Below are 26773 nucleotides of genomic sequence, written 5' to 3'. Positions count from 1 at the left end.
CGGCGCCCAAAACCACACCCACTCAGAGGCCTTAGGAAACCCAGGCTTTCTTGGCGGCGACTCGGCTGTCGGCAGCAACTCTGCGCGTCGGAATCCCGGGCTCGCACGCCAGTCTTCCCCGTGGGAAATGCGTTCCCTCCCTCTGCCGGTCCCGCCCGCGGATCGCCGGGCCAGCTCCTTCCTGGGCGCTCCCGCCGGGACCTCGCCCCCGTCCACGCCGTCAGCCCCGAGCTTATTTGCATAGGGACGCGCACGGCGCCGGCGAGCGGGTGGGCGGGCGCGGCCGGGGTGGAGGCGCGCGCGCGCCCTGACAGCTCGGCCCTGCTCGCTCACTCGCTCGTCCCCGGCTTCCGAGCACAGCATGGCGGTCAAGGTGACTCCCAACCCTCCGCTGTTGCCTTTATTGCATAAGCGACACCGGGAGCCCTCCCTCCCACCCCTCACCTCTTCCCATTTCCTTCTTTGCCTCGTTCTTAGATAGCGCCTCCTGGGCACCAGCTCGCGGGTGGGGAAGCTGTGAGGGTTTGGACCGGAGGGAGAGGATGCCCGGCTGGGGGAGGGGAAGGAGGAGGGATTGTGAGTTCGAGGGGTTGGTGAGGACCACAGGTCGGGAAGGCAAGAGTCATGTCCTGCCCTAGGTGCATGGAATCGTGAACCCAGAGTTAGAGGGCATCGGGAAGTGGGTATGAGGAAGTGCCATGTAAAGCAGCAAATAGCTAAGACATCGGTGTGTTGCGGTGGGGGATGGGGTGAGCCATTGAGTAATTTGGGGCCGCTGTGCGGCCGGGGGCCATGGTTGGCATTTGCACTGCAGGTTGCAGGATGTAGAAATCATGTGGAAACATTGCAGTAGTTTTCATATTTTAGTTTGGGTGGGAAAAAGGGGCGCTTGGAGATAATTATACGCTAGGATTGCTTTTCACTGGAAAGAAAGGCTGCTAGGCCAAGAGATTAATCCGGGGTGTCTTAACTTTTTTGTTGTCCCACTCTTGCTGGCCTCTTGATTTGAAGGTGGGTAGTTGCTACTGCGTTGCTAGCAGGTGGAGAGTGAAGTAAAAGGTTGATTGTCATGATCTTCCCTTACTGCCCAGAAGAAGCACTGTCTGATAGATTTGCTACCTTAGGCTTTCCACACCTGTCTTTCCACCCTCTAGTCACAGATCTCCAGTTTGACGGTTGTTATCACAGTTAGTGCTTTTGGTTTGTTTTAAACTAAATGGCCTTATAAAAGATAAGAGCATTGATTGTTAGTGATGTGAACTCTTATCTGAAGAGATTGTGTAGTCTCTAGTGAAGCATTAACTGGACTTTTTTTTTTCCCCTTTACAGGTGCAGACAACCAAGCGAGGTGACCCTCAGGAGTTAAGAAACATATTCCTACAGGTAAATTGGCTTATGTAGTGTGCTTTTCATTGGCAAAAAAAAAAAAAAAGATTGTAAACCTTTAGCCTTTTTCTGGCCTTAACTTTGAAGAAATGGACTATTTTCATGTATTCTGAAAAGCATGGCTAGACAATATAGCTTATAATTCTCTTATTAAAGCTTGATTATAGGTTTTCCTTTTTATTATGGTTTGATGAAAGGTTTTTCTTAATTACTGCTTTCTTTATGTGTCCTAAGACTAAAAAGAATTTTCTGTTTTCCTTAAGCATTGTACCGATATAAAATTTCAAACTGTATTGGCATGCTTGTATAATTGATAGGTATGGTGACTACAATTCTTTCTTCCTTGCAAGTTGCATGTTTGTAAAGTTTTCATAATTATAAGCGGTCTTGCATGTAACTTGTTAGATAAAAATATTATAACTATTCTTAATTTGTGTCTTTTTCCCTTCTACTTAGATTAAATCCATAGGCCAAGGGTTTTTTTTTTTTTTTTTTTTTTAACAGAATGTTACTCTCTAAAATGCTTCCACCTATCTACCTTAACTTCGTTCAGCTTTAAGGATCAGTGACTTGGCCATAGGCTTAAAAATAAAACCAAAAAAGTTAGTTTAGTTTTCATTTCGCTTCCTTAAATTTCAAAAGTTTCCTACCTAGGAAGTTGTACTTGAGAAGTAGATTTAAAGGGAGACAAGCTAAGGTGTTTCATAAAATCTTGTTTTTTCTGTGATATTTTCTTTTGAGAACCTTCTGTTCTCGACCTGGTTTTTGTGTAGGCACTTTGACCTTGGGCAGGTCCCTGCTGGGCCTTAGTTTCCTCTGTAAAATGAGAGATGATCTTCAAGGTTCCTTCCAACTCCAAAAGTCAATGATTCTATATTAGGAACAGATTCTAACATATGCTGATGAGCCTAGAATAGATGCCTTTTTTTTTAATCTGAGACATGTGGTTGTACTTATGCTATTGTAGGGGAGGCTGCATAGGTGACCATACATATGTGTAATTCATGAAAAAGAATTAGTGAAAATAGTAATCTTAAATTTGATACGGGAAGCATCTTTTCCAGGACAAAAGTAATTGTAATAAAAATGCTCCATTATGGCTTGAAACCTTTATTCCCCATTAGTATTCTTGAGACTAGCCAAAAACATGTCAGCATTAACCAAACCGTATGATTATACTCAATTGTTTTGTGAGGAGTTCCTGTGATATAGTTAATTATATTTTCTAGATTAAATAGACATGCTGCATGATGTAGTGAAAAGAGCACCGACCTAGGTGTCAGGAACCCTGGGTTCAGTTCCCAGCCCTGCCGCTGTCTGGTGTGGCACTTTTAGGCTAATTATTTAACCTTCCTGGGCTTTGTCTCCTCATGTGTGACTTGATAGGGTATAAAGAAGTGGGAATTGAGCTCCTTCCAGCTTTAAAAGTTCTGTGAAAAAAATCTGTGATTCTGTATGGGTTTGTGTGTTTTTTGGGGATGGGAGAGCTTGGGGAGAAAGGCCAAGCTGTGACTAGCTCTCTGAAAATTTTTAAATGTTATCTTTTCATTTAATGTTTTACACATTCTCTTTTTACATATTATTTTGTGCCCTTTTTATATTTAAAATTTTTGGAATTCATAACTAAGTATTCAGCACTAATGGTAAAAGTATTGACCCAGGCATTATTGAGAGAGAGAACGTAGACACCTACCTTCACGAAGGCGTAAAGCAGCTAGAAAGATACGCTATAGCTAGTTAAATCAACTTGAAAATGGTTACCAAGTAACATATTAGATTTTGATTCCTTCCTTGATTACTTCAAATTATAGCTACTTGAAATTTTATTATAGATGCGTATGGTGTATTAATACTTCAGAGATAATAGGAGATAAACGTATATACTAATTATATACGCCTTTGAGCCTTGATGGCGCAGTAATTAAGAGTTTGGCTGCTAACCAAAAGGTTGGCAGTTTGAATCCACCAGCCACTCCTTGGAAACCCTATGGAGCAGTTCTGTTTTGTCCTATAGGGTCAGAATGGACTCGACATGAGTCAGAATTGACTCGACAACAACATTTTCTTTCTTTTTTTATGTATGTATTTAGCACTTAATGTATTTTCCCAACACATATTTACTGAGGACTGTTTGCTCTGTGCCATGTGCTTGTGTTTGGATCTGAAGCAGATATCAAGTTGAATAATGAGAGAGGATGATTGAGCCAAGATTTGAATGGTGATGGACTTGTGATTAGACTAGCTCCTACCTGAGGCTCCTTCCAACTCTAATGGTCTGTTTGAGGGGGGTCAAGGATAGTGAGGGCAAATGCATGATCTATGGTACAGCAAGCAGCTTGGCTTGCCCAGATCTGCGTGGCCATGGTAATAATAATACATGGTATAATAATGACAGCAGCTAGCATTTATTGATTATTAAGTGTGCCAGAAATTGGTCTAATACTTTAAGTGCATTATGTAGATTTTCATAACAACCTTATGAGGTAGGTTTATTATCCCTGTTACATGGATAAGATTAAATGACTTGATTAATGTTAGTTAGTCCATCAGTGACAGAGGCCAGATTCAAATCAAACTCCAGAACACATACTCTTCACCCTTGTACTATGCTGTTTGTAGGATCTTGAAACGGGGTGATTTTTGAAAGATAGAGGTATGGAAGGGGCTAATGACAGCTGTGTTTTGTTAAAAACCTAAAAAAAGATCTAGTCATTTGGTGTCTTGATGGAAAAAAGTGTCCTTACATTGTAGCTATCTAGAACAGTTGGCCAAGGCATTTGGATTTGAAACAGTGGGGAGGCGCTGTGGGTTTCTGAGTGAGTAAATCAAAGTGGTGAATTCTGGCAGCTTTTTGTGTATGTTGGATAAAGTGTGGAAAAATTGGAAGTAGGAAGGTGGTCAGCTAAGAGGCTATTGAAATAATACACATGGGAGATAATGACCTGGAGTGGCTAATAGCTGGGGATTAGAAAGGAAGGACAATACCAGGGACTTTGTAAGGGAAGAATGTATTGAATTTGGTATTAAAGATGAAAGTAAAGGAAGGAATAGTGGCATTTTTAGGATGGAGGCGAATTGATAAAGATTCTATATTGAGTTTTTTTTTAAGTTTGGTTGCTAAATAAGTCTGTCCCAATAAGTTAAAGTCAGGTTTGGACGGATACAAATTTGTATGGGTCAAGGGAATTAAATATAAAATAAATAGGGCAAAGGATCAGGGACTGATTTATAAGTGATATCCACAATTGAAACGGGAAACAGAAGGAGGTAAACAATGGAGAATGAAAGTTTAAAGAATGAAAAGGGTATAGTTGAAGGCTAAAATATAGATTATTCTGTTATTAATATGAGTTAGTTTTGGTAAGATTTTGGGGTCAGTTAAGTCCAGCATCATTTGAGCTATTTAAAGACTACAGAGGGAAGATTTAATTTTAAATTTTAGAATACAATGGAAAACTCCTCTTTGTAAAACTTAGATCTGTGGCATTAACTATCTAAATTGATATGTAGTCAGTATAGCTAGAAAATCATTTGTCTTATAAACAACAAAATATTCCTATTTGGAAGTGTTAGTGTATCTGTGTTTAGTGGATTTAATGTGTGCAGGCTTTCATGAGAAGGGCTTTATAAGAGTAAAGCATTGGGAGTACACCCACATGCGTATATAGGTTTGACTCTGGATATTTCTATTCACATGCATTTGCTGCATGTATACTCATATATATAATAGAGCGTACAGGGTGCACAGTCATGGAAACAGCCTAGACATAACCAGACACCTCGCAGGACGAGTTACTGGGCTTGAAATCTAAGGACCATAGTCTCAGGGGACATCTAGGTCAATTGGCATAACATGGTTCATGAAGATAATGCTCTACATGCTACTTTGGTGGTAACATCTGAGGTCTTAAAAGCTTGCACTTGGCCATGTAAGATACAACTATTGGTCTCTTTCCATCTGGAGCAAAGGAGAGTGAAGAAAACCAAAGACTCAAGGAAAAAATTACTCCAAAGGATTGATGAACCACAGGAACTATAGCCTCCACTAGCCCAAGACCAGAAGAACAAGATGATGCCTGGCTGCCATTACCTACCACTCTGACCGGGATCACAGTAGAAGGTTTCGATTAGAACAGAAAAAAAAAATGAAGAACAAAATTCAAATTCATAAAAAAGGCCACGTTTAGTGTTCTGAGAGAGACCAGAGCAACCCCCAAGGCTGTGGCCCTTAGACACCCTTCTGACTTAGAACTGAAGACATTCCAGGAAATCACTTTTCATTCAAATAATAGGCATGCCTATACATAAACGGAAACCCTGGTGGTGTAGTGGTTAAGTGCTTCGGCTGCTAACCAAAGGGTAGTAGGCATTTTGAATCCGCCAGGCGCTCCTTGGAAATTCTATGAGGCGGTTCTACTCTGTCCTATAGGGTCGCTATGAGTCAGGATCGACTTGATGGCACTGGGTTTGGTTTTTGGTTTGTATGCATAAACAGTAACACACATGAAGAAAGTGCTTCTTAGAACAAGCATCTGTATGTGACCAAAAGGGCAATATCTGCCCAAAGGCAAAGATAAGAAGGCAGGAAACAGCAACAACAAAAAGTCAAACCCGTTGCTGTCAAGTTGATTCTGAGTCACAGTGACCCTATAGGACAGAGTAGAACTGCCCCATAGGGTTTCCAAAGAACACGTGGTAGATTTGAGCTTTCAACCTTATGTTTAGCAGCCAAACTCTTAACCACTACGCCACCAGGGTTTCCAAAAGAAGGCAGAATGGGCAAGAAAACCTGACTAATGGAAATGGGGGATTCAGGGTGGTAATGGGGAGAGTGCTGACGTTGCGGGGATTGCAGCCAATGTCGTGGAACAATTTGTGTATAAACTACTGAATGGGAAACTAATTTGCCCTGTAAACCTTTACCTAAAGCACACACACACACACACACACACATGCACACACACACAAAATGTAAAGCATTGTTATTTTGAGTATAGGGAAATAGGTTTATTTATTTTTTTATGTTCTTCATTGCCTCTCAGATTTTGATGGGCTATATTTTCTATTGGTTTTTTTTTAAAAAGTGGTATTCACTAGGATTCTGTTTTCCCTTTGCCCCTCAAGTTCCTGAAATTGAAACACAACAAACGAGCTCTTATATGTTAGACTGTGCTATAATTTTACAACCAGTTGTCAAGGTAAGATTTCACAATTACTACCTTTGTAACTGTCATTTCTTGATTTTTCTTTTTCTTTTACCCCTCTTACCCACTCACTATCATTGACCCAACGAAGAGGGAGGTGAGATTGGGACAACAGGAGTGTCAAATGCTATTCGTTATAAGCCTGACAAATTTCAAAATGAAGAGTTAATCTGGCCTGTGCTTTGTGGGGAGCCCTGGTGGTGCAGCAGTTAAGAGTGTGGCTGCTAACCAAAAGGTTAGCACTTCGAATCTACTATCCGCTCCTTGTAAACCCTATGGGACAGTTCTACTCTCTCCTGTAGGGTTGCTATGAGTAGGAATAGACTCAATGGCAACAGGGTTTTTTTTTTTTTGGTGTTTTGTGGCAAGGTAGATTTGTCAAAAACTGTCTTAATAAGCTTTTAGAATCTTTTTCATTTAAATTTTTTAGTTGATAGAATTTCCGTTGCTTATTTGTCAGTGTATTGTATGTTGGAGAAGGGGTGCTCGCTTACACTATTTGTGGAAACAAAGACTGTTTGGAAAGCAATCGGGTGGTGGTTTAAAATAAAAAGAAACTATCATTTGAACAAACAATCCTACTGTTGGGATACTTATCCCAGAGAAATGAAAGTACTCAAGAATGTATGTACAAGATGGTTAATTGCAATGCCAGTTATTCCTCAAAAAAAGGGAAACTATCAAAGGAGGTGGTAGAAAAATTATGGAATAACCGTACCATGGAAAATTATGGAGATACTGAAAATGACTTAGGGCTGCACCTGTTGATTTAGAGGAATTTCCAACATACTATTAAGTGAGAAAAGGAAGATGTAAAGAAGTGTATGTAGCACAGTTCTAGTTTGGGGAATTGACTCGACAGCACTGTGTTTGGGTTTTAGTTTGGGGAAACAAAGTAACTTCATATATGTAGTCGTATGTATATATATTTGTGTATGATTTAATGAGCATTGGGAAAAGTATGGAAAGATACATACTAGATGGTTAGTTGGAGAAAGAGAAAAGTAAAAACAAAGTCTCAGTGTATATGTATTAAACTTTGAGGATATGAATAATTAAAAAATTAAGAACTTTGCAATTCAGAACCTGAAGATAAAAGCATAAATTGAGTTGAATAAACCCATTATGGGAAACACAAAAGAGAATCTATAGTTTTCTTAACCACATTGCTTAAGGGTTTTAGTCAGTTTTTCACAATGTAAGAATTGAAGATGAGAACCTTTATCTTTATTTTGTAAAGTGTTTACCATAAACTAGATAGACTTCTCATTAAAAAAAAAAAAAAAAAGGATTAGGAGTTAAGGGCATATTAGCATCATAGTGAGACCTTGTCCCTAAATCAATCAGAAGGATTGAAGAATAAGATAAGAAAATTAGTGTTGTTGAGTGCCATATTATGTCCTACCACCAATCAATATATTTTTAATTGCCTACTGTGTGCCAAGACAGGCATGTTGCAGGTTATAGCTTTTCGAAGATAAATGGAGTTCACTGAGGTTAGGACCTCTCATTCTAGGGGTAAAATAGACAATTTGAAAAAAAAAAAAGAGTACAGATTATAACAAGTCCAATAAGAAAATAAATAGAATGATGACAAAGGCCATTTGCCATTTTAGAGAGGGTAGTCAGTGAAGGCCTCTGAGAAAGTTATATTAGATATTACTCACTAATAGGTGAGTAAGGGTGTGGTGGTGGAGAGAATTCCAGGCAGAGGGCGCATATGTGGAAAGGTCTAGATGTGCGGAAGGGTTTGGTAGTCTGAGAAACAGAAAGGAGACCAGTGTGCCTGAAACATTGGTGAGGGAGGAGGTAAATGGCCAGTCAGAGATGAGGTTGAAGGAGTCAGATAAGAAGGGCTATGTAGACCATAGAGAAGAGCTTGGATTTTTTTCCCCTAAGAACAGTGTGGAATCCATTGAAGATCTTTCACCTTGGAAGTGGAATGATTCAATTTATATTTTAAATAGATCATATTATTAGCTAAACAATTTTTCAGCTATTTCTGTGCTTTCTCATGAATAACTGCTTTAAGTAGACTATGATTCTTCAAATTTAATTTCCTCTTGTCCACAGGATTCTTAGAACATCTTGAGCTAGGCCTCAGTTAATGTCTTTTCATCCAGGAGACAGGATGGTGTGGCTGAAACCTATATGGAGTTTGAAGCCTAACCTGGGTTTGAAGTCTCATTTGACCCCTTTTTGCTATGTGATTTTAGGTGTTTATGTTACTTTTGGAGCCTGTTTCCTCATCTGTGCGAGAAAGGATAACTGCACAACCACATAGGGATATTATAGAGATTAAGTGAAATAACATAAACTATGCTTGACACGTGAAGAACTGAATAAAGTTTAATTTCTTGTCTCCTTCCTTCTCTCCTAGGATGAGATAAATGCTTTCTTTCCTGAATAGGCTAAGTCCCTTATCTTCCCCAGATGATTGTGCTGGACCCAGATAATGATTAGGATGTTAATATGTGTTTATGATTATGTACATTTAATCAGTTAACTACTTACATTTTTGGAACATATATCTGTGATCTTCACAAACCCCCATATTCAGAAGTACCACCATAAGTAGTAATTTCCCATAAGTCTGTAGGTTCTAAGAAGCGGTATTTGTTGTTCTTGTTAGCTGCTGTTGCGTTAATTCTGGCTCATGGCAACCCCATGTGTACAGAGTAGAACTGTTCCATAGGGTTTTCAAGCCTGTGACCTTTTAGAAGCAGATCGCCAGGCCTGTGTCAGGTGGAGCTGACTCCACTCAACAGGTCCAGAGGTGAGCCTCTGGCTGGGTTCTTTCAGGTAGTAGCTGAATGCTTAACCAGGATCCCCATCCTAGAAGGGGTATAACCATGTTCTAAAGCTGAGAGAACCTAAGAGAGAAGATATTTGTAGAGTTTTCTTCTGAACCTTCTGGACTAGCCTAGACTAGGGGAGAAAGAATAGTTGTTGTAGGCTCTGAAATACCAAGACAGATCTGAGAGACTTATAGTTCCTTCCTTATGTGTGTAACTTTTTTCTTCTGAAACACCATCTCCCTACTCTGTCCAGCTCTTTTTTATTAGTCCTGCTGAAATTTCTGAAACATCTTCCACTGAAACCATTACTGTGACCAACATTGGCCTTCAAAAACTAGAAGAAACACATATTTTGAAGGTATGTTCAAAACCAAGCCCATTGCTATCGTGTTGATTCCGACTCATAGCAACCCTATAGGACTGCCGCGTAGGGTTTCCAAGGAGCACCTGGTGGATTCGAACTGCTAATCTTCGTTAGTCAAAAGTATTTCAGTTGAAGTGACAGAAATTCAGTTACACTTGCCTGGGCCCCAGAGTGCTGGTTTTACCCATGGCTGAAGAGAGGTGCTTAACTGATGACTTGGGTTCACACACTTCTTGTCTCTTAGTTTTGCCTTCATTCTCAGACAGGCTCTCCCATGTGGGGCAGCCCCAGATTAAAGTCCTATCAATATAACACTTTCGGCAAAAGAAGAGGCTGTTTTCCCAAATTTTAACTTAAATCTAAGAACAATTGTTCATATGCTCTGATTGGCCCAGCTTGGGTCATATTCCTCCCCCCACCCCCAATTAATCACGGTATACCAGAGGGATGCAGTTCTCTTACTGGCCAGACCTGAGTCACATGCTCACCTCTCAACCTGTTGAGTGAAGTCAGCTCCACTTGACCCACATGCATGAACTGAGAGTGGTGAAAGGGTGTTCCTAAAAGGAAAATCAGGGTGTAGTTGCCTATGAAGGAGGAAAGAAAGCTAGGCAGAAAAAAGCAACGGATGTACATCATAAAAGCGATTGAGAAACCTAGGAGCCTGGAGGTGGCTCGGGGAAGCTGAAGGGCAGAGGTGGAAAGAGATTCTGGGTCTCAGAGAGTTTCACCAGATCAACACTTAAATTTGCTGGGTGTGGTTCTAGCATTACTTTCATGCTGTATGCAAAGGCACCTTAACTAAAAGGACAGAAAATAGCAGAAACCAAAATGAAGATTTCTGAAAAGGAAATGTGTGATAACCTCACTTTATTCTTTCTTCAGATACCTCTCCTCATCTTCTTTCCTCTTCTCTACCCCTCTCATCCCATGGTTTATTATTTTGAGCAGTTCACTTCCACATAGATTGATATTGATTGACCTACTAAGAACCAGGTATGGGGGTATGTAGATGGATAAGCTATCCCTGACATTAAAAAACTCATAGCCTAGAGGCACTTGTTACACATTCATACATGAAGATTTTTTGTTGTTGTTGTTAAATATTAGAAAATTCTAGATAAGGTCAAAGTCCAGAAGTCCTTTCTGAACTCTACCCCAAACCCCGGTATTTCCCTGCCACCTAAGTGGACTGATTCTTCCAATTTAATTTCCTCTTGTCCATAAGGGTTCTTTCTTAGAACATCTTGAGCTGGGCCTCAATTAGCACCTATTCATCTGGGAGACAGCATGGTGTGGTTGGAGCCTGCATAGGCTTTGCAGTTTAACCTGGGTTTGAATCCTCATTTGACTCCTAAAAGGTAACCACTGTTCTTGGTTGTGTTTCTTTCCAGATATTTTCCCATGCATTTACTTAGAAAATAAGCTGTTTTGTGGTTTTTAAAAGCGTAAGCAGTAGTAATAGCTAATGCTTACTGAGTCATCGTTACGTATCGGGTATTATTTTAAGTGCTTTATACAAAGCATCATATTTAACCTTCAGAGCAACTGTATAAGGTAGGTACTATTATTGTTCCCATTTTACAGAAAGGGAAACTTGTCCAGAAAGGTTAGTAACTTGCTCAAGGTCATATAATACATAGAGGAACCTTACCTTATGTATTTTAATACAACTTGCCTTTTTACCTTAATAACCATGTTGTTCTTTTTCTGTAGCCTTTTAAAAAATCTTCCATTTTGGAAAATTTCAAACATATAAAACTTGAGAGAATATTATAATGAATTGCCACATATCCGTCACCCACCTTCTACCAATTACCATGGCTAATCTTGCTTCATCTGTATCACAGCTGCACTGGATTATTTTGAAGCAAATCCCAGACATCGTATTACTACATCTGTGAATACTTCATCTCTAAAAGATAACCCAGTGCCGTCGAGTCGATTCCAACTCATAAATATGAGTCTCTAAAAGATAAGGACTCTGAAAAACCAACCAACCAACCAAACTACAATGCCATTATCATACCTAAGAATTTTTCTTTAGTATCAATTTCCATTCAGTGTTGAACTTTCCTTGACTGTGTCATTTTTTTTTTTTGAATTGCTTTATACATTGCATTTGGTTGATCTGTCTCTTAGATATTTTAATATTTTCCACTCCCCACCAGGATAAAGATCCTTCTTTCTTTATAGCAAAAGATATTGGTGGTCAATCAAAGCTTAGCAATACAGAGGCATTCTGTCTCCCTAGGAGCTGCACCCTGATTGTCAAAGAGACCTGATTTGTGCAGGCTTATAAATATATATGCTCCTTGTATGTTCCTTTGGTTACTTAGACCAAGAAATTGAAGTATTTACTTTAAGAGCAGTGCAAATTAATTATTCAACTTAATGCCCTGGGAAGCATGCTAGTTCCAGTTACTGGGTTTTCCAGGGCCACTATTTTATTTCCATGATTCTTAGCCATTTTGAGAGGAAAATTGTTATGACAGATCTAGTTTATAATGGTAGCTTCAGTTGATTTCAGTCATTAACAAGGGTTTGACATGCCTTCCCTGGTGTTCAGGAGCTGACAGTGGGATCTGCTGTAATGGACACAGTAAAAATACATACATTAGCCAAAAAGAAAAGCAAGCACATAACACTTCATGGACACAACCTGAATTAGGAAGGTAGGCTTCCAGAGAATTATTTTTGCAAAATCAAATAGAAAATTTTATTTATCATGTATGTGAAATATGCAACTGAAAGTGCTAATTAAAATTAGATATATAAAACTGCCTTTCCCTAATGCACATGTAGTTAATTTTAGAAAATATCAGAAAACTTTTATATTACTAATTAAAATCTCTGCTTTAAAAAATTAATGTGGCCATATTACTTAACATTTTTTCTTGTTAAAATGTTCTTTGTGATAGACTATCCTTTCATTATAACCAAGCCAGGAAGATGAATTCCACATTGCAGTGTTGTAACAGGGCCCGTGTGTCAGATCTGCTGAGGTCTCTGCTCTATGCCGAGCATTTGTGCAGCAAAAGGGCAGGCATTCCTGACTAAATTTGGCTTCCATTAGAAGTAAGAGCAGGAATAGTGAAGGACAGCAAGAGGATTAGCTTCATATGCTCAGCTCCTCGCTTTGGCACATAGCATCCTCATCCATTGTTCGTGTAATTCATTTTTCTCTATTGGAAATGCTCTGTGTGATATCTACAGTTACTACATTTTGTGCCATTGTCGTTTGAGTTGTTGAAATTGAAAGGATGTTAAGATCTGAAAATGTCAGTTCATCTCAGTTGGAACAAAGTCATGGAGGAACAGTTTGTTTTGACTCATATTACAGCCCCTTGCTGGATAAGCAGAGATGAAGCAGCTTAGGCCAGTCAGGACTGATCTGGTAAGGCCAGGGTTAGTGAAGCCAAAGAAACCTTGGAGAGAGATGAAGAGTTAGAACAATGACTCCTTCATGTTTGGGCAAAAGCTGAAAACTTGAGCGAGCAAGAGGGAAAACTGGGATCCTATGCTTTTCTGTGTTTCTAAGCATTTTACAGTAACTATTTCAATATGCATGTGCTGTACAGTTTCCAAGTGCTTTGGTGTTCTAGATCTCATTTTTCCCCTCATAACAGGACAGCAATTTTCCTGTAACCCCTCGTAAGAGAAGAGACTCAGAGAAGTTTTGCCCAAGAATGTCCAACTAGTTAATGGGCATTAATTAGTCCAGTTTTTTGTGCCTGGTTTCTGTGTCCACCATGCCATTGTCTATGAGCTACTTGAGGGCAGAAACTATGCCTTACTGATCTCTGTATTCCCAATTCCAGGCATGGTGCCCAGCACATAGTTTTTAAATGAGTGCAAAATAACTGGAGAGATTTGATTTCAGCAGATTGACTTAAAAAGTGGTACTTCTAGGTATATTACCTAAGTTTTGCTGTGCATACTTGAAAATCCTTGACCCTGATGCACTGTATAATTGAAAACAAACAAACAAACCAGCCTTGTCTTCATAGCAGATCAGAATTTTACTTTATAGATAGTCTCTGGAAGATCTTTTAGAAATATGAAAATCAAAGAATCTGTTTCTGAACTTAAACCATTTAAACAAAGGCAGCTTGTATCATTTAGACTATTTTTTCTAACCCATTCGTGTCATTGAATTTTAAGTTAACCTTTTTTTCTTTCTTATTTGATGGAGATTTGGAGTTAGTGAACATAAGCTCTTGGCAAGATCTAGTTAAAATAGATAACTTGTGATGCAGATTGCATACATTCTAAACGTCACTTAAAGTTATTGTTGTGTGCTGTTGAGTTGATTCAGACTCATAGCAACTCTATATGACAGAGCAGAAATGCCCCATAGGGTTTCCTAGGCTGTAATCTTCATGGGAGCAGATCGCCAGGCTTTATCTCCCTCTGGTGGGTTGAACCTGCAGACTTTCAGTTAGCAGCCGAGTGCTTAATGATTATGCCACCAGGGCTCCTTCGCTTAAGGTTAAGTTTGGCAAATTGCAAGAGTTACTGCTACCCAATTTACTCCAGCCAAGTGAAGCCTTGGTATGCTGATCTGTTGGCTTGATAGGCAGAACATTTCTAGATATTCTAGATGACTTGATGTTCTCATATGGAGCTAGAGGTAGTTCAGTGTCATTACTACATATATCTGCATGTGAAACCCTGCCATCTTTTGTAGGCAATGATTTTTTTTTTTTTAATGTGCTTTAAGTGAAAGTTTACAGATCAAGTCAGTTTTTCATACAAAAACTTATACGCACATTGTTATGTGACCCTAGTTGCTCTTCCTATAATATGACAGCACACTCCTCTTCTCCAGCTCCTGTCCCCCCTGCCTTCTCATCTCGCCTCCCCACAGGAGCTGCCCACATAGTCTCATGTGTAGGCAATGATTTTGACTAAATGTGTAAAGATTCTAACCTCTCATAAGATCCATTTTATTTCTCAGACTTTAGAATGTCAAGGCTGTTTCAAGCACATGTGAACTATACCCAATGTAAATGTAAATATTTCTGGAAATGTCAAAACTGTATGCACTTTTATATTCAAATATTTGAGTTGGGTTTGTAAAAAGTTTAATCAAGAAAATGGACCACCTGTTTTTGCTCAGATACTGTCAGTTAGCTACTTCTTGTCACTGTCTTTCATGTGTTCTTGACTCCTTGCCCAAGAGGGATTTATAGCTGCTTAAGAGACATCTTTGAAATGGCAAATGATTAACTCTGAAGTTATTTGGAGTCTGAATATCATATTTGGTTAATTTCATTCAAAGGCACTTTAGTTCATCCTTTGAAATGATAGACAAAATGGAAATGATATTATGAAACTATTGTATTACTTGATATACTAAATATTTAGCATAGGTGGTAGCCTGGAAAACCAAAAACTTGGTTTTAAATTGCTTTAAATAGTGTAAATACCCATCACTTTCATTAGCAGAAAGAAGAGGCATCAGGAAGGCCACTTAGCATTTTCTTAATTTCTGCCTGTGTATCTGTTACCCTAGGGCATGTTTACTTTTTATGTGTTTAATGCATTATTATCCAGTTGATTAAAATAAGATGCATTAAAAGTAATTAAGTTGTTTAAAATAAGTGAGTTTATTGTATTTTAAAAGTATTAAAAATACTTTTGGCTTAAATATATCACACTTTTTGAGGTACCTGCTTTTCTCTGTTAGCATAGTACCTAGCATGTTTTAGCATCTGGACTGACTGTGGATAGATTCTAGTTTTAGCTCTAAACTCCTCTTCTGTCTGTTCAGGCAACAGGCTCACTGACATTGCCAAGTAATTGTCTCTAATTTAATGAGTTAATTAGTTAACTGCCTTCCGTAAAAGTCAAGTATTGACTCCTTGGGGATGAGACTTATGTTTTTTCCCTCTGAGTGATACACTCTTTCAGTTAAAATCAAGTTAAAATAGACTAGGAGAGCTAGGGAAAACACTAGCAAAATACCTCAGGGGAAGTGGTTTTCTGGCAACATTTATAACCCCAGATACTGGCAAAGCCTGTTCCAGTATGTGTTAACAAAACCATTTATTCTCCTTGTTGGCTGCTGTGCCCTTGGTGGTTTGTGCTAAGGCTGCTCTATTTCCTGATACTTTTAAAGTTAAGAATGTTTTGTTGTGACATCCTGGTCATTCGGTAAGTCCAGTATACTTTCATTGTGTGTGTGTGTGTGTGTGTGTGTGTGTGTTCTGTGTATGTAATGGTGGTAGTCCTGGCAATCACATTCAGGTGTTAGGGAATAGACAGCTGTATGGCAAAAGGGCACGGACAATTACTTGCTGAATTTTGTTAATACTAACACACTAACTCTGTTTTCATATCTCTTCCCTCTTTTGAAAAATTGTCATCTGCCATATATATACATATATATTATTTTATATACACACAGGTAACCAGTAGTGAAAAAAGAAACAGAGTTCACCATAACCCCATTTCTAGTACTTTCTTATTTTCTATTTTGTGTTTAGTTTTTATTTTTCAGTGAAGTTAGGCCCAGAACTCCTTGGCAAAGGATGTTAGCATTTTTATGGTTCTCTTTCTCTCTCTGTATATATTGTTAGTTGTTGTTGTGTCAGTTCTGACTCACGGTAACCCTGTGTGTGTCAGAGTAGAACTGCTTCATAGGGTTTTCAAGACTGACTTTTGGAAGCAGATTGTCTGATCTGTCTTCCATGGTGCCTCTCGGTGAGTTTGAACCACCAACCTTTCAGCTAGTAGTCCAGGGCTTAACCATTTGTGCCACAGACACCCGCACGCGCCCACGTGCGCACGCACATATGAGTCGGCTCCAACTCAGGGTTTCCTTATGTATAACAAAACAAAACATTCCCTGGTCCTGCACCATCTGCATGATCTTTGTTGAGGCTAGTATGTCACTCTGTCATTGGTGGTTTTCCTTGTTTTCAGTGACCCTCTGCTTTAGCAAACATGATGCCCTTTTCTAGCAATTGGTCTTTCCTGATGATATGCCCAAAGTAAGCAAGACAGAGTCTTGCTATTCTTGTTTCTAAGTACATTTCTGTTGTATTTCTTCTAAGACTGATTCGTTTGTTCTTCTGGCAGTTTAGGTGTATTCAATATTCTTTGCCAATGCCATAATTCAAATGCATCAATTCTTACTCTGTCTTCTTTTTTCATTGTTTTGTTTTTGAATGTATATGAGGTGATTGAAAAGACTATGGCTTGGGCCAGGTGCACCTTAGTCGTCAAAGTGACTAAAGTGCTTTTCAGAACTTTGAAGAGGCTTTTGCCACAGATTAGCCCAATGCAATATGTTGTTTGATTTCTTGACTGCTGCTTCCATGGGCATTGATTTTTGAGTACGTATACGTGTGTGTGTGTGTGTGTGTGTATGTATTGCTAAATTGCTTTTCAAAAGGACTAAATTTGAAAAAAAGGCAAGATATACAGAACAAATAGTATAAATAGGGTGCTATTTTTTGTGTAAAAAAGAGAAACAGATAAGAATCAGATATATGTGTGTATTGTTTATGCATAAGACATATCTGGAAGGATATATGTACAAGGAATTGATTGCCTCTTGGATGGGGAATTGAGTGACTAGGGGATAGAGGTAGGAGGGAGGCTTTTCATTGTATATCCTTTTGTACCCTTTGAACTTGGAGTGTAAGAATTCTATTAAAATAATAAATAAACATGGAAGCCATGAGCAGTGGGGTAAAGTACCCACCCATTGCTTTTCATTTCCACACCCAGTGCCTTGGTTCAAGTCTTGACCCCTTTCACTTGGGTCTGTGTATCAGCTACTACATGGTCTCCCTGCCCCCAGTCAGCTCCTCTCTTCTCCAGCTTATCTTTCACATTGCCACCAGGGATACCACAGATCAGATCATGTCTCTCCTTTCCCCTAAGATTTTAAATGGCATCCCAAGGCCATGGAATAAAGTTCAGCTTATTCATTTTAGCTCTTAAAGCCTTTCATCATCTGGTCTCAAATTGCCTTTTCAGCTTCACCTTGTACTGCCTTCTATTTCATACTTCTACTGTCTGTCGCCTACTATATAACTTTATGTACCCTCTCCTTGTTACCAGTTCTCTCTTCAACTGACCCTTCCCCCCAAAGGGGGAAAAAAAAAGTGTTTTCTTAATTTTGCAGTTATTTGCATTAATGTTTTTTTAACCCTTTCTCCTCAGTTGCAGTGGAAATTGGCTTTTACTTTCAAGGCCCAGCCTGAACATTATTTCCTTCTCTCTCCCTGCAACCCCACTTCATCTGTTCTTAGAATCAATCAGTCCTTTTTGGTTTCCGTAGTATATTTCTCATACCGTTGTGTGGCACTCATATTCTACTCAGTGGTTGATCTATCGATCTCCTTAAATTCTACTTTTAGATATCTTTGCATTGACCCCTCTTTCCAATTGCAGTAGTCTCCCTGACATTGTGCCTTTCCACACGCCTGTTTGTTCTTAATTCTGGTGGCTTTGAGATCTTGGTAAAACATGTCAGATTATGTCATACTTACACTGAAGAATGAGGGAGCATAGAAGCTGTTGATAGGAATTGACAGTAGAATCCACTTGCTGGTAGTATCGAGATCATTATGCAATCTGTTTTTTCTTCATCCTATGTTGGCATAACCTTTGTTTTGAGATATCAGAGATTATTTAGTGTTCATCTTATGGATGTGTGAAATATCCAGAGGCCTGGGAGGAGAAGGGACTTGTCTAAGGACTCATAGCAAGTTAGAGGTAGGATTTAAACCCAGGACTCCTGTAGAAATGGCTTTTGTAGAGAGTTACGTAGAGAGAGCATGACTTTGTTTTGGGGTGATGTTTGTTAGACGCTTTTGGTAGCACCAGCCACCGAAATGTGTGTGCGTGTGTGGGTGTGTAGGTGTATCTACCTTGGGCTGCGTCTTATGCAGACTGATACAGCATTGCTGTGATAGACCCTGTGGTATTTCTCAGAAGAGGACAAAGGAAACATTTCTGATTTAATTCTCTCCTTGTTGAAAAAGCGAATGGCTTGGTTTTGGTCAGATTTATAAATAAGGACATTTTAAATTATTAACAAAAAAAGCAAACCAACAGTCCTTTGCTTTGGTCCTTCCTATCCCAGACTTGCTTCCCAGAAGCAACTACTTGCAACTCTTTTAGCTATTTATTTTAGTATTTCCCTCCATGTGTTTATACTGCTATTTCTAGACGTTATTGACTTTCTACTGAACCCACCCAGCCGCTTTGAGGGAGAAAGACCTGACAATTTACTCCCGTAAAGATTACAGCCGAGAAAACCCAATGAGGCAGTTTTACTCTGTCACATGGGTGTCGCTGTGAGTCAGAATCGACTCAATGGCCCCTAACAACAACATCATCGGTTGAGGGCTTAGCTTCCTTATATGACTTCTCCCCTTTTTCTCCCTCCGTTCCTCTCAATATAGTTATAATTTTTGTTAAATTAATATTTGACACTTACATAATTATGACTCTAAATCCTGTTTATTTTGAGCTAAGTAAGTGTATTATAATATTTTCTATTTTTTGTACAACACGTATTTGTCCATCAAGTTAAAAATTATCTGATTTTTCCTTTGCTTCATTGTGAGTCCCTGGGCAGTGCAAGTAGTTAAGTGCTCAACTGCTAGGTGAAAGTTTGGTGGTTTAAATCCATCCAGAGGCACCTTGGAAGACAGGCCTGGCGATCTCCTTCCAAAAGGCCACAGCCTTGAAAACCCTGTGTAGCAGTTCTACTCTACACACATGGGGGCACCATGAGTCAGAATAGAGTTGATGGCAACTAACATCAACAACACACCCATTACTAACTCATTCATTTAACAAATATTTACTGAGTACCTACTTGGTGCCAGACATTGTTCTTAGTGCTTAGGATACATCAATGAACAAACCAGACTAAGATTCCTTGCCTTGAGACACTTACACTGTAGTTGAGAGATAGACAATATACATTATAAATAAGTAAAATATATAGTACATTAGAAGGTGATAGATGCTAAGGAAAAAAGAAAAAGCAGAATAAGGGGAATTGGGAACACGAAGACAGGCATGCGTTGTCATACTAAATAGACTGATAAGGGTAGGTCTCATTGAGAAGGTGACATTTGAGCAAAGACATTGTTATTTTCCGTATAGTCTAATGCCTTGGATAGACTGACATCCTGTTTTCCCCAGTGGCTGTCCTTCCTGGAGCTGTTCGTTCTGCCCCAATCAGGCCCAGGTACTCTAGAGGCCGGCTGCACAGTTATCCTGGTATTTCTCTTGGCCACTTTTCTGGGTTGGATCACCTGTCTCCTGGATCCTGCATCTTTCTCTTAGTTGATTCACTCTCTATTTTTCATAGAACAAATTCTCCTGTAGCTTCCAGAGAAAGGACACATGAAGGGAGAAAAAAGTTTTGAGAAGATAGATATCTGAAAGTACTTTTAACTTATTATTACCTTTGATTACAAGTTTGGTTCGGTTTAGAATTCCAAGTTGGAAATAATTTCTCTCAGAATTTTCAAGGCTGTAGTCCATTACCTTTAAGCTTTTTATGTTGCTGTTAAGGAGAGCACAAAGCCCATGATTCATGATTCTGTATACGTGACCTGTTTTTTATCTCTCTGAAGCGTTCAGAATTTTCTCTTTGTTCTGAAATTTTACGATGATGGACCCTGTTTTTTTTTTTTTTTTTAATTTATTGTGCTGGCACTTGGGGGGCCCTTGTATTTAGTTCTGGGAAGGTTTTTGATTTTACTGCTTTGATAATTGACTAAATAGTTAAACCGATTAGCTGCAATCAAAAATGGAGGGATTTTGATTGTTCATGTCTGGTCATGCCATAATACATAAAACCCTTAGAATAATGAGTGTTTTTTTTTGATAGGCAAGTATTATTATTTTATTAAAAATTATTGACCTAAAATGTGGATTATTTTAATATTTTTTCAGCTACTGGAACTTGGAACAAATATCTGTGATGGAAGGTCTTATTTGTTAAGGATTTCTCATTCATTTCACTTTTAAGGTTTGGCAGGTTATGTTTTTTGTTTAGTTCAGTTTTGTTTTTTCCCTACTCTTCTAAGCAGGAAGCCTCCGGGAGTCTACAGATGTTATCTTCTCGCTTTCGGATCCTAGCCATCTTGGCTGCCCTTTCACCTTTTTAAGTCTTTCTCCTATCTTACCAGTATGTTTTTTTTAATTGAGATAAAATTCACATAACATAAAACTCACCATTTTAATCATTTTGAAGTGTACAATTCAGTGTTTTTTTAAAAATATGTTTGCAGTGTTATGCAACCATCACCGCTGTCTTAATTCCAGAACATTTTTATCATCCCAACAGAAACTTAGTACCCACAAATAGCTATTCCTCATCCTCCCTTTCTCTCAGCCCTTGGCAGCCACTAATCTACTTTCTGTTTGTATGGGTTTACCTATTCTGGGCATTTCAGGTAAAGAGAATTATACAATATGTGGCCTTTTGTGTCTGGCTTCTTTTACTTAATGTTTTCAAGGTTCATCCATGATGTAACATGTAATGTATTTGTTTTTTCACTACCAGATAAGAATTCTGCATTTATTATTCTCATTTTGATTTTGATTCTGGCCTTCAGTTTACCTTTCACAAAATATTTGTCAGCTACAAAATGATGATGAATAATTTTAAGTATGCATTACTTATTTATTTTTTTAGTATGCCAGTACTGAGGTCGGTGGAGAGCATTACATGACCCCGGAAGACTTTGTTCAGCGCTATCTTGGACTGTATAATGATCCGAATAGCAATCCAATGATTGTGCAACTCTTGGCGGGAGTAGCTGATCAAACCAAGGATGGGTAAGGACCTTTATGCGTTTTCTGAAAATATTTCCTGAATATCTTATTGAAAACAGAGAAAAACCATAAGCTTAACTAGGATTGTCTAGAATTTTAATATTAAACTACGTATTTTTTAGAAGTTTATAAAAATGGTGTTATTTACTGCCATTATCAAGGATATTGGCATTTCTTCTTTTTCTGTTTTTATAATTACATGGGAAAAGTCACATTTTGTATTAAATAACCTAAGCAGAACAGGTTGCAGATAACTAAGTATTTCACTCAACAAATACAGAGTGCCTGCTATGTTTCAGGCACTGTTTTAGGTGCTAGAATTACATCAGTGAATAAACTACGCAAAGACAATGAACAAAATAAAACTAAATCATGTAGCATGTTAGGAGGTCACAGGTGCTCTGAAGAGAAATCAGGGAAGAGGTTGGGGGATGTCATTTATTAATATATCTGTCTGTATTTATTGCAAACATTTATTGAACAATCACCCTTTGCCAGGCGCTGTTGGTCCTTGAAAGTACAAACATAAATAAAATGGAGTTCCTGCCCTTAAGAAGCTCATAGCCAAGTGAGGAAAGGGGATGAGTATACAAAGAAAAAACAAACAAACAATATTTCTGGGATAAGGTGCCATAATGGCATTGTACAGAGGAGAGCATGGTTCAGCCTGTTTTGGGTGATCAGGACAGCATCATAGAAGAGTTGAAGTTTGAGTGAAATCTGGCAAGATGAATAGGAATATGAAGGTGATTGGATAAGTGGGAGGAGAATTCCAGGAAGGGACCCAACAGTGTCATGAAATACTAAGAGGTGCTTATGCATCTGTGTGTGTGTGTGCATGTGTGTTGGGGAAGTGGCAGTGGGGAGATTATGTTGCAGGTACTTTGCTGTGGCTGTGGTGTTGGTTTGCTGCTGTGGGAGATGTGGCTGGAGTGGAGCTGGGGACCTTGTGTGCTAGGCTTTGACTGTATCCTGTAGGCTCGTGACTCTCCGTATTGAAGGTATTTTTAGCCTGGCAGTGGATGGGCGTGTGAAGTCACAAAAATAACAAGGTGTGCTTACTAGAGTGTCAGTTTACTCAATTTGAGTGGGGAAAGCACACTGATATTTTTATATTAAAATCAAATATGGATGTGTTATGGAGAACCTAAAAAATTTGCATGAATTTTAAAGGAAATTTTGACTTGCTGTCAGATTTCAAGCTATATCCTTGGGCTTCCAGAGGCTCAGATTCTTTCTCTTCTACCTGTAGAGGTGCATATGTGAAAAACTTTGAAGAACTAAGCAATGAGGAGTCATTAAAAGTTATTTCTATTCAGGTGGACACTTGAGGCTATGTTGGCATCTCCTGCCTGGAGGGGAGACGAGAGGGTGGAGGGGGTTAGAAGCTGGCGAAAAGGACACGAAAAGAGAGAGTGGAGGGAGAGAGCAGGCTGTCTCATTAGGGGGAGAGTAATTGGGAGTGTGTAGCAAGTGTATATGGGTTTTTGTGTGAGAGACTGACTTGATTTGTAAACTTTCACTTAAAGCACAATAAAAATTATTTTTAAAAAGTTATTTCTATTAACAACAAATATGATCATATTTTAGAAAAATGATAGGTAGGAGTGGGACAGGACTTGAATGCAGTGAAATCCAGGAGCCTGTTGTAGTAATTAAAGTAGAAATGTTGGCATCTAAGTTCTTTGAGTCCAGGGTTAGTACTATATTTGCTTTTATTTTTCCTACTGAACCTAGCACAGTGCATTAAATTTACTATGTGCTCAACAAATGTTTGTTGTATGAAAGATTTTATGTAATTTCTAAATGACTGATATTAGGTGACTAGTGTGCATTTTATATCTAATCTCTAAAAAATCAAATCAGTTGAGAAGTCATTCTGGACCATTCAGTCATTGGGTCTGTCAATAGTGATTATATAGTAAGGCATATGAAAATTAATTATATTTAATCAGAATTCTTTCTTCAGAATTTTTAAAGGTAAAACATATATGTAATTCTCTTAGAAACTTAAATTATTTGTTATTATTAATTTGGTCTGAGACCCACTTTCAGAATATTTCCTTTCAGATGCTTCCTTTCGTGACCAACTGTTCTAGTTCCATCTGAATAGTGCGTCTTCTCTGAAGCTGCATGTGGTTCTTCCAGGCTGAGTGGCATTGTTAAAGTGGGACATTTTCATGTGGTCAAGGTTTAAGTTGCCGGAGTAAAATAGGTCAAAAATGGGTTTTGGCTAGTAAATAATCCAGTAATGTTAATAGTATTTACTCACACAAAAAAACAAAAAACCTGTTTTACTTTTCAAAAGGTAAATCTTTTCTGCTTCAGATTTTAAAACTTCTTAGACCTTCATTTTTTTTTTTTTCTTTCTCTTTAGAGTGATTTAATTTGGGATTGAGTAGGAAATCTGATTCATAGGGCTAGGTCATAAAAATTATAAGTAAGTTTATGAAACAAATTATTTTTAAAAGCAAAGGAAAGTGGAATTTTCTAGAAACAGGGATTCTTTTTTTAATTGTACTTTAGATGAAGGTTTACAAAGCAAACTGTTTTCTCGTTAAACAGTACACATATTGTTTTATGACATTGGTTAACAACCCCACAACATGTCAACACTCTCCCTTCTCAGCCTTTGGTTCCCTATTACCAGCTTTCCTGTCCCCTCCTGCCCTCTAGTTCTTGCCTCTGGGCTTTTGTGCCCCTTTATTCTCTTTTTGTTTTATGGGCCTGTCCAATCTTTGGCTGAAGGGTGAACCTCAGGAGTGGCTTCATTACTGAGCTGAAAGTGTGCTCAGGAGCTATACTCTCAGGGTTTCTCCAGTCTCTGTCAGGCCAGCAAGTCTGGTCTTTCTTTTTGAAACATAGGGATTCTTTTTTTTTTTATTGTGCTTTAAGTGAAAGGTTACAAATCAAGTCAGTCTCTCATACAAAAACTTACATACGCCTTGCTATGTACTCCTGGTTGCTCTTCCCTCAGTGAGACAGCACGCCCTTCTCTCCACCCTGTATTCCCTGTGTCAATTTCAGCCAGCCTCTGTCCCCCTCTGCCGTCTCATCTCCCCTCCAGGCAGGACATGCCAACCTAGTCTCATGTGTCTACTTGAGCCAAGAAGCTCACTCCTCACCAGTATCATTTTCTGTCTTACAGTTCAGTCCAATCCTTGTCTGAAGAGTTGGCTTTGGGAATGGTTCCAGTCTTGGGATAACAGAAGGTCTGGGGACCATGACCTCCGGAGTCCTTCTAGTCTCAGTCAGACCATTAGTCTGGTCTTTTTATGGGAATTTTGAGGTCTGCATCTCACTGCTCATCTGCTCCATGAGGGATTCTCTGTTGTGGTCCCTGTCAGGGCAGTCATCAGTTGTAGCTGGACACCATCTAGTTCTTCTGGTCTCAGGCTGATGTAGCCTCTGATTTATGTGGCCCTTTCTGCCTCTTGGGCTCATAATTACCCTGTGTCTTTGGTGTTCTTCATTTTCCTTTGTTTCAGGTGGGTTGAGACCAATTGATGCATCTTAGATGGCCGCTTGCTAGTCCCATCACCAAATGGGATGCAGAATGTTTTCTTTATAGATTTTATTATGCCAGTTGACCTAGATGTCCCCTGAAAGCATGGTCCCCAGACTCCCACCCCTGCTACTGTGGCCTTCAAAGTGTTTGGTTTATTTGGGAAACTTCTTTGTTTTTGGTTTAGTCCAGTTGTGCTGACCTCTCCTGTATTGTGTGTTATCTTTCCCTTCACCTAAAATAGTTCTTGTCTACTACCTAATTAGTGAGTACCCCTTTCCTCCTTCCCTCCCCACCCTTGTAACCATCAAAGAATATTTACTTCTGTGTTTAAACTACTTCTTGAGTTCTTATAATAGCGTTCTCATACAATATTTGTCCTTTTGCAACTGGCTAATTTCACTCAGTATAATGCCTTCGGGATTCCTCCAGAAACATAAAGATTCTTAATCCCCTGTCCTGAATGGTCTTCAGAGGTTCCTGAACTTGCTGATGTGTGATGCAAAGTGAGTGGGTCTGTATGTACATTTTTCTGAGGAGATATCCCAGGCTAGAATCATCAGGTTTAGAAAAAGTTCTATGACTTGAAAAATGTTAAATATTGTTGTTAAAGGTTCTTTTTATAATTTTAATTCAACACCATCAAAGGCTTTGATCATGTTTAACTTATTGCAAATGGTCAGCCTCCCTCATTTAAGGAAGATTAGAATAGCTCAGTTGGCAGTTTTTTTTCCCCCAACTCCAAGATGGATTCCTTGGTTCTATTGTAGTTTTTGATGATGAGTACTATAGGTATGTAACTTGAAACAGTACCACATAATATTTCTTTTAATTACCAAAGACCAGGTCTGAATTAGCAAAGTAAGTATAGACAACTTTAAGTGATTTGGTTAAGTGTATGGGAGAACCTGGTTTAGGAGTAGAAATACTATTCCCTTTTGTGCTCCCCACCGCATGTTGTCAAGCATATAAACTGTCCCTTTGCCTCCTGACACCCTCTTTCTTCCTATAGATAGTAAAATAAGTAGGAGTGTTGTGATACAAGTGCTTGCTGTGAAGGGCCATGAAAAAGCAGGATTGTATGCTATAAATAGCATGATGGGCTGTCTAAAAGTAAAAGCCATTAACAAAGTATTATTTGTAGAGTTGTGGCTTAAACTTTGAAGTTCTGGTTATATAATGAAAAGCAAAATGATCTTATGCATTAAGGGACTGTTACTTTGTGATCTGATTCTAAAATATTTAGACAGTTGCTTGTTTGAAACTGTAACTTCTAAAACCATAGTTTCTATATTTAGCTTTAGTTAGAATTCATCTGGAAGCTCTATTCCCTTTCTATAATGTGGAAAACTGTATTTTCCTCTCGTTTACTTTTTCACAAATGTTTTTCTTTAGTATTCTATATGCATGTAGAAGAACCTTTTGTGCGAAAATCCTGGGTTTTAAAAATTGCAAAAGTAACATTAATATTTTGGAATTTTATTAGCTCCCATTCATTAAATTTAAAAGGGACTTTGTAAGAAAAAAACTCAAGAGTACATATTTTAAAATTATATTACATGTTCTTTGTGAAAAGTTAAACAGCAGGGTAATATGTGGTAGAAGGTAAAATTCTTTCCTTATCCTCATTTTTTAGAAAAAGGAAACTACTAAGGTATGAACTAAGCAATGGCTTCTTTACTCCACAGTTAGTGGC

The 26773-nt window shown here is 38.7% G+C and overlaps 1 protein-coding gene across 3 annotated transcripts in view; it reads left to right on the top strand.

The window, feature by feature from the left end:
* Nucleotides 1-271: 271 nt before the first annotated feature.
* Nucleotides 272-26773, top strand: part of SLC25A12 (solute carrier family 25 member 12) — a 96625-nt gene continuing 70123 nt past the window's right edge. The window contains exons 1-4 of one of the 3 annotated variants that reach the window (XM_049887433.1): nt 355-373; nt 1330-1383; nt 6511-6584; nt 21433-21575. In XM_049887433.1, the coding sequence (XP_049743390.1) occupies nt 6546-6584; nt 21433-21575 (182 nt within the window). In that variant the 5' untranslated portion in view covers nt 355-373; nt 1330-1383; nt 6511-6545. Of the gene's footprint in view, nt 374-592; nt 728-1329; nt 1384-6510; nt 6585-21432; nt 21576-26773 lie in introns of those variants that run through there. The other 2 variants (XM_049887432.1, XM_049887431.1) reach the window with 2 other exon arrangements.

Source organism: Elephas maximus, chromosome 6 (genome assembly GCF_024166365.1).
Source record: "Elephas maximus indicus isolate mEleMax1 chromosome 6, mEleMax1 primary haplotype, whole genome shotgun sequence".
In the NCBI taxonomy this organism is placed as follows: Eukaryota; Metazoa; Chordata; class Mammalia; order Proboscidea; family Elephantidae; genus Elephas; species Elephas maximus.
The sequence above is the reverse complement of the archived record's forward strand: the minus strand, read 5'-3'. Positions and strand labels throughout refer to the sequence as shown.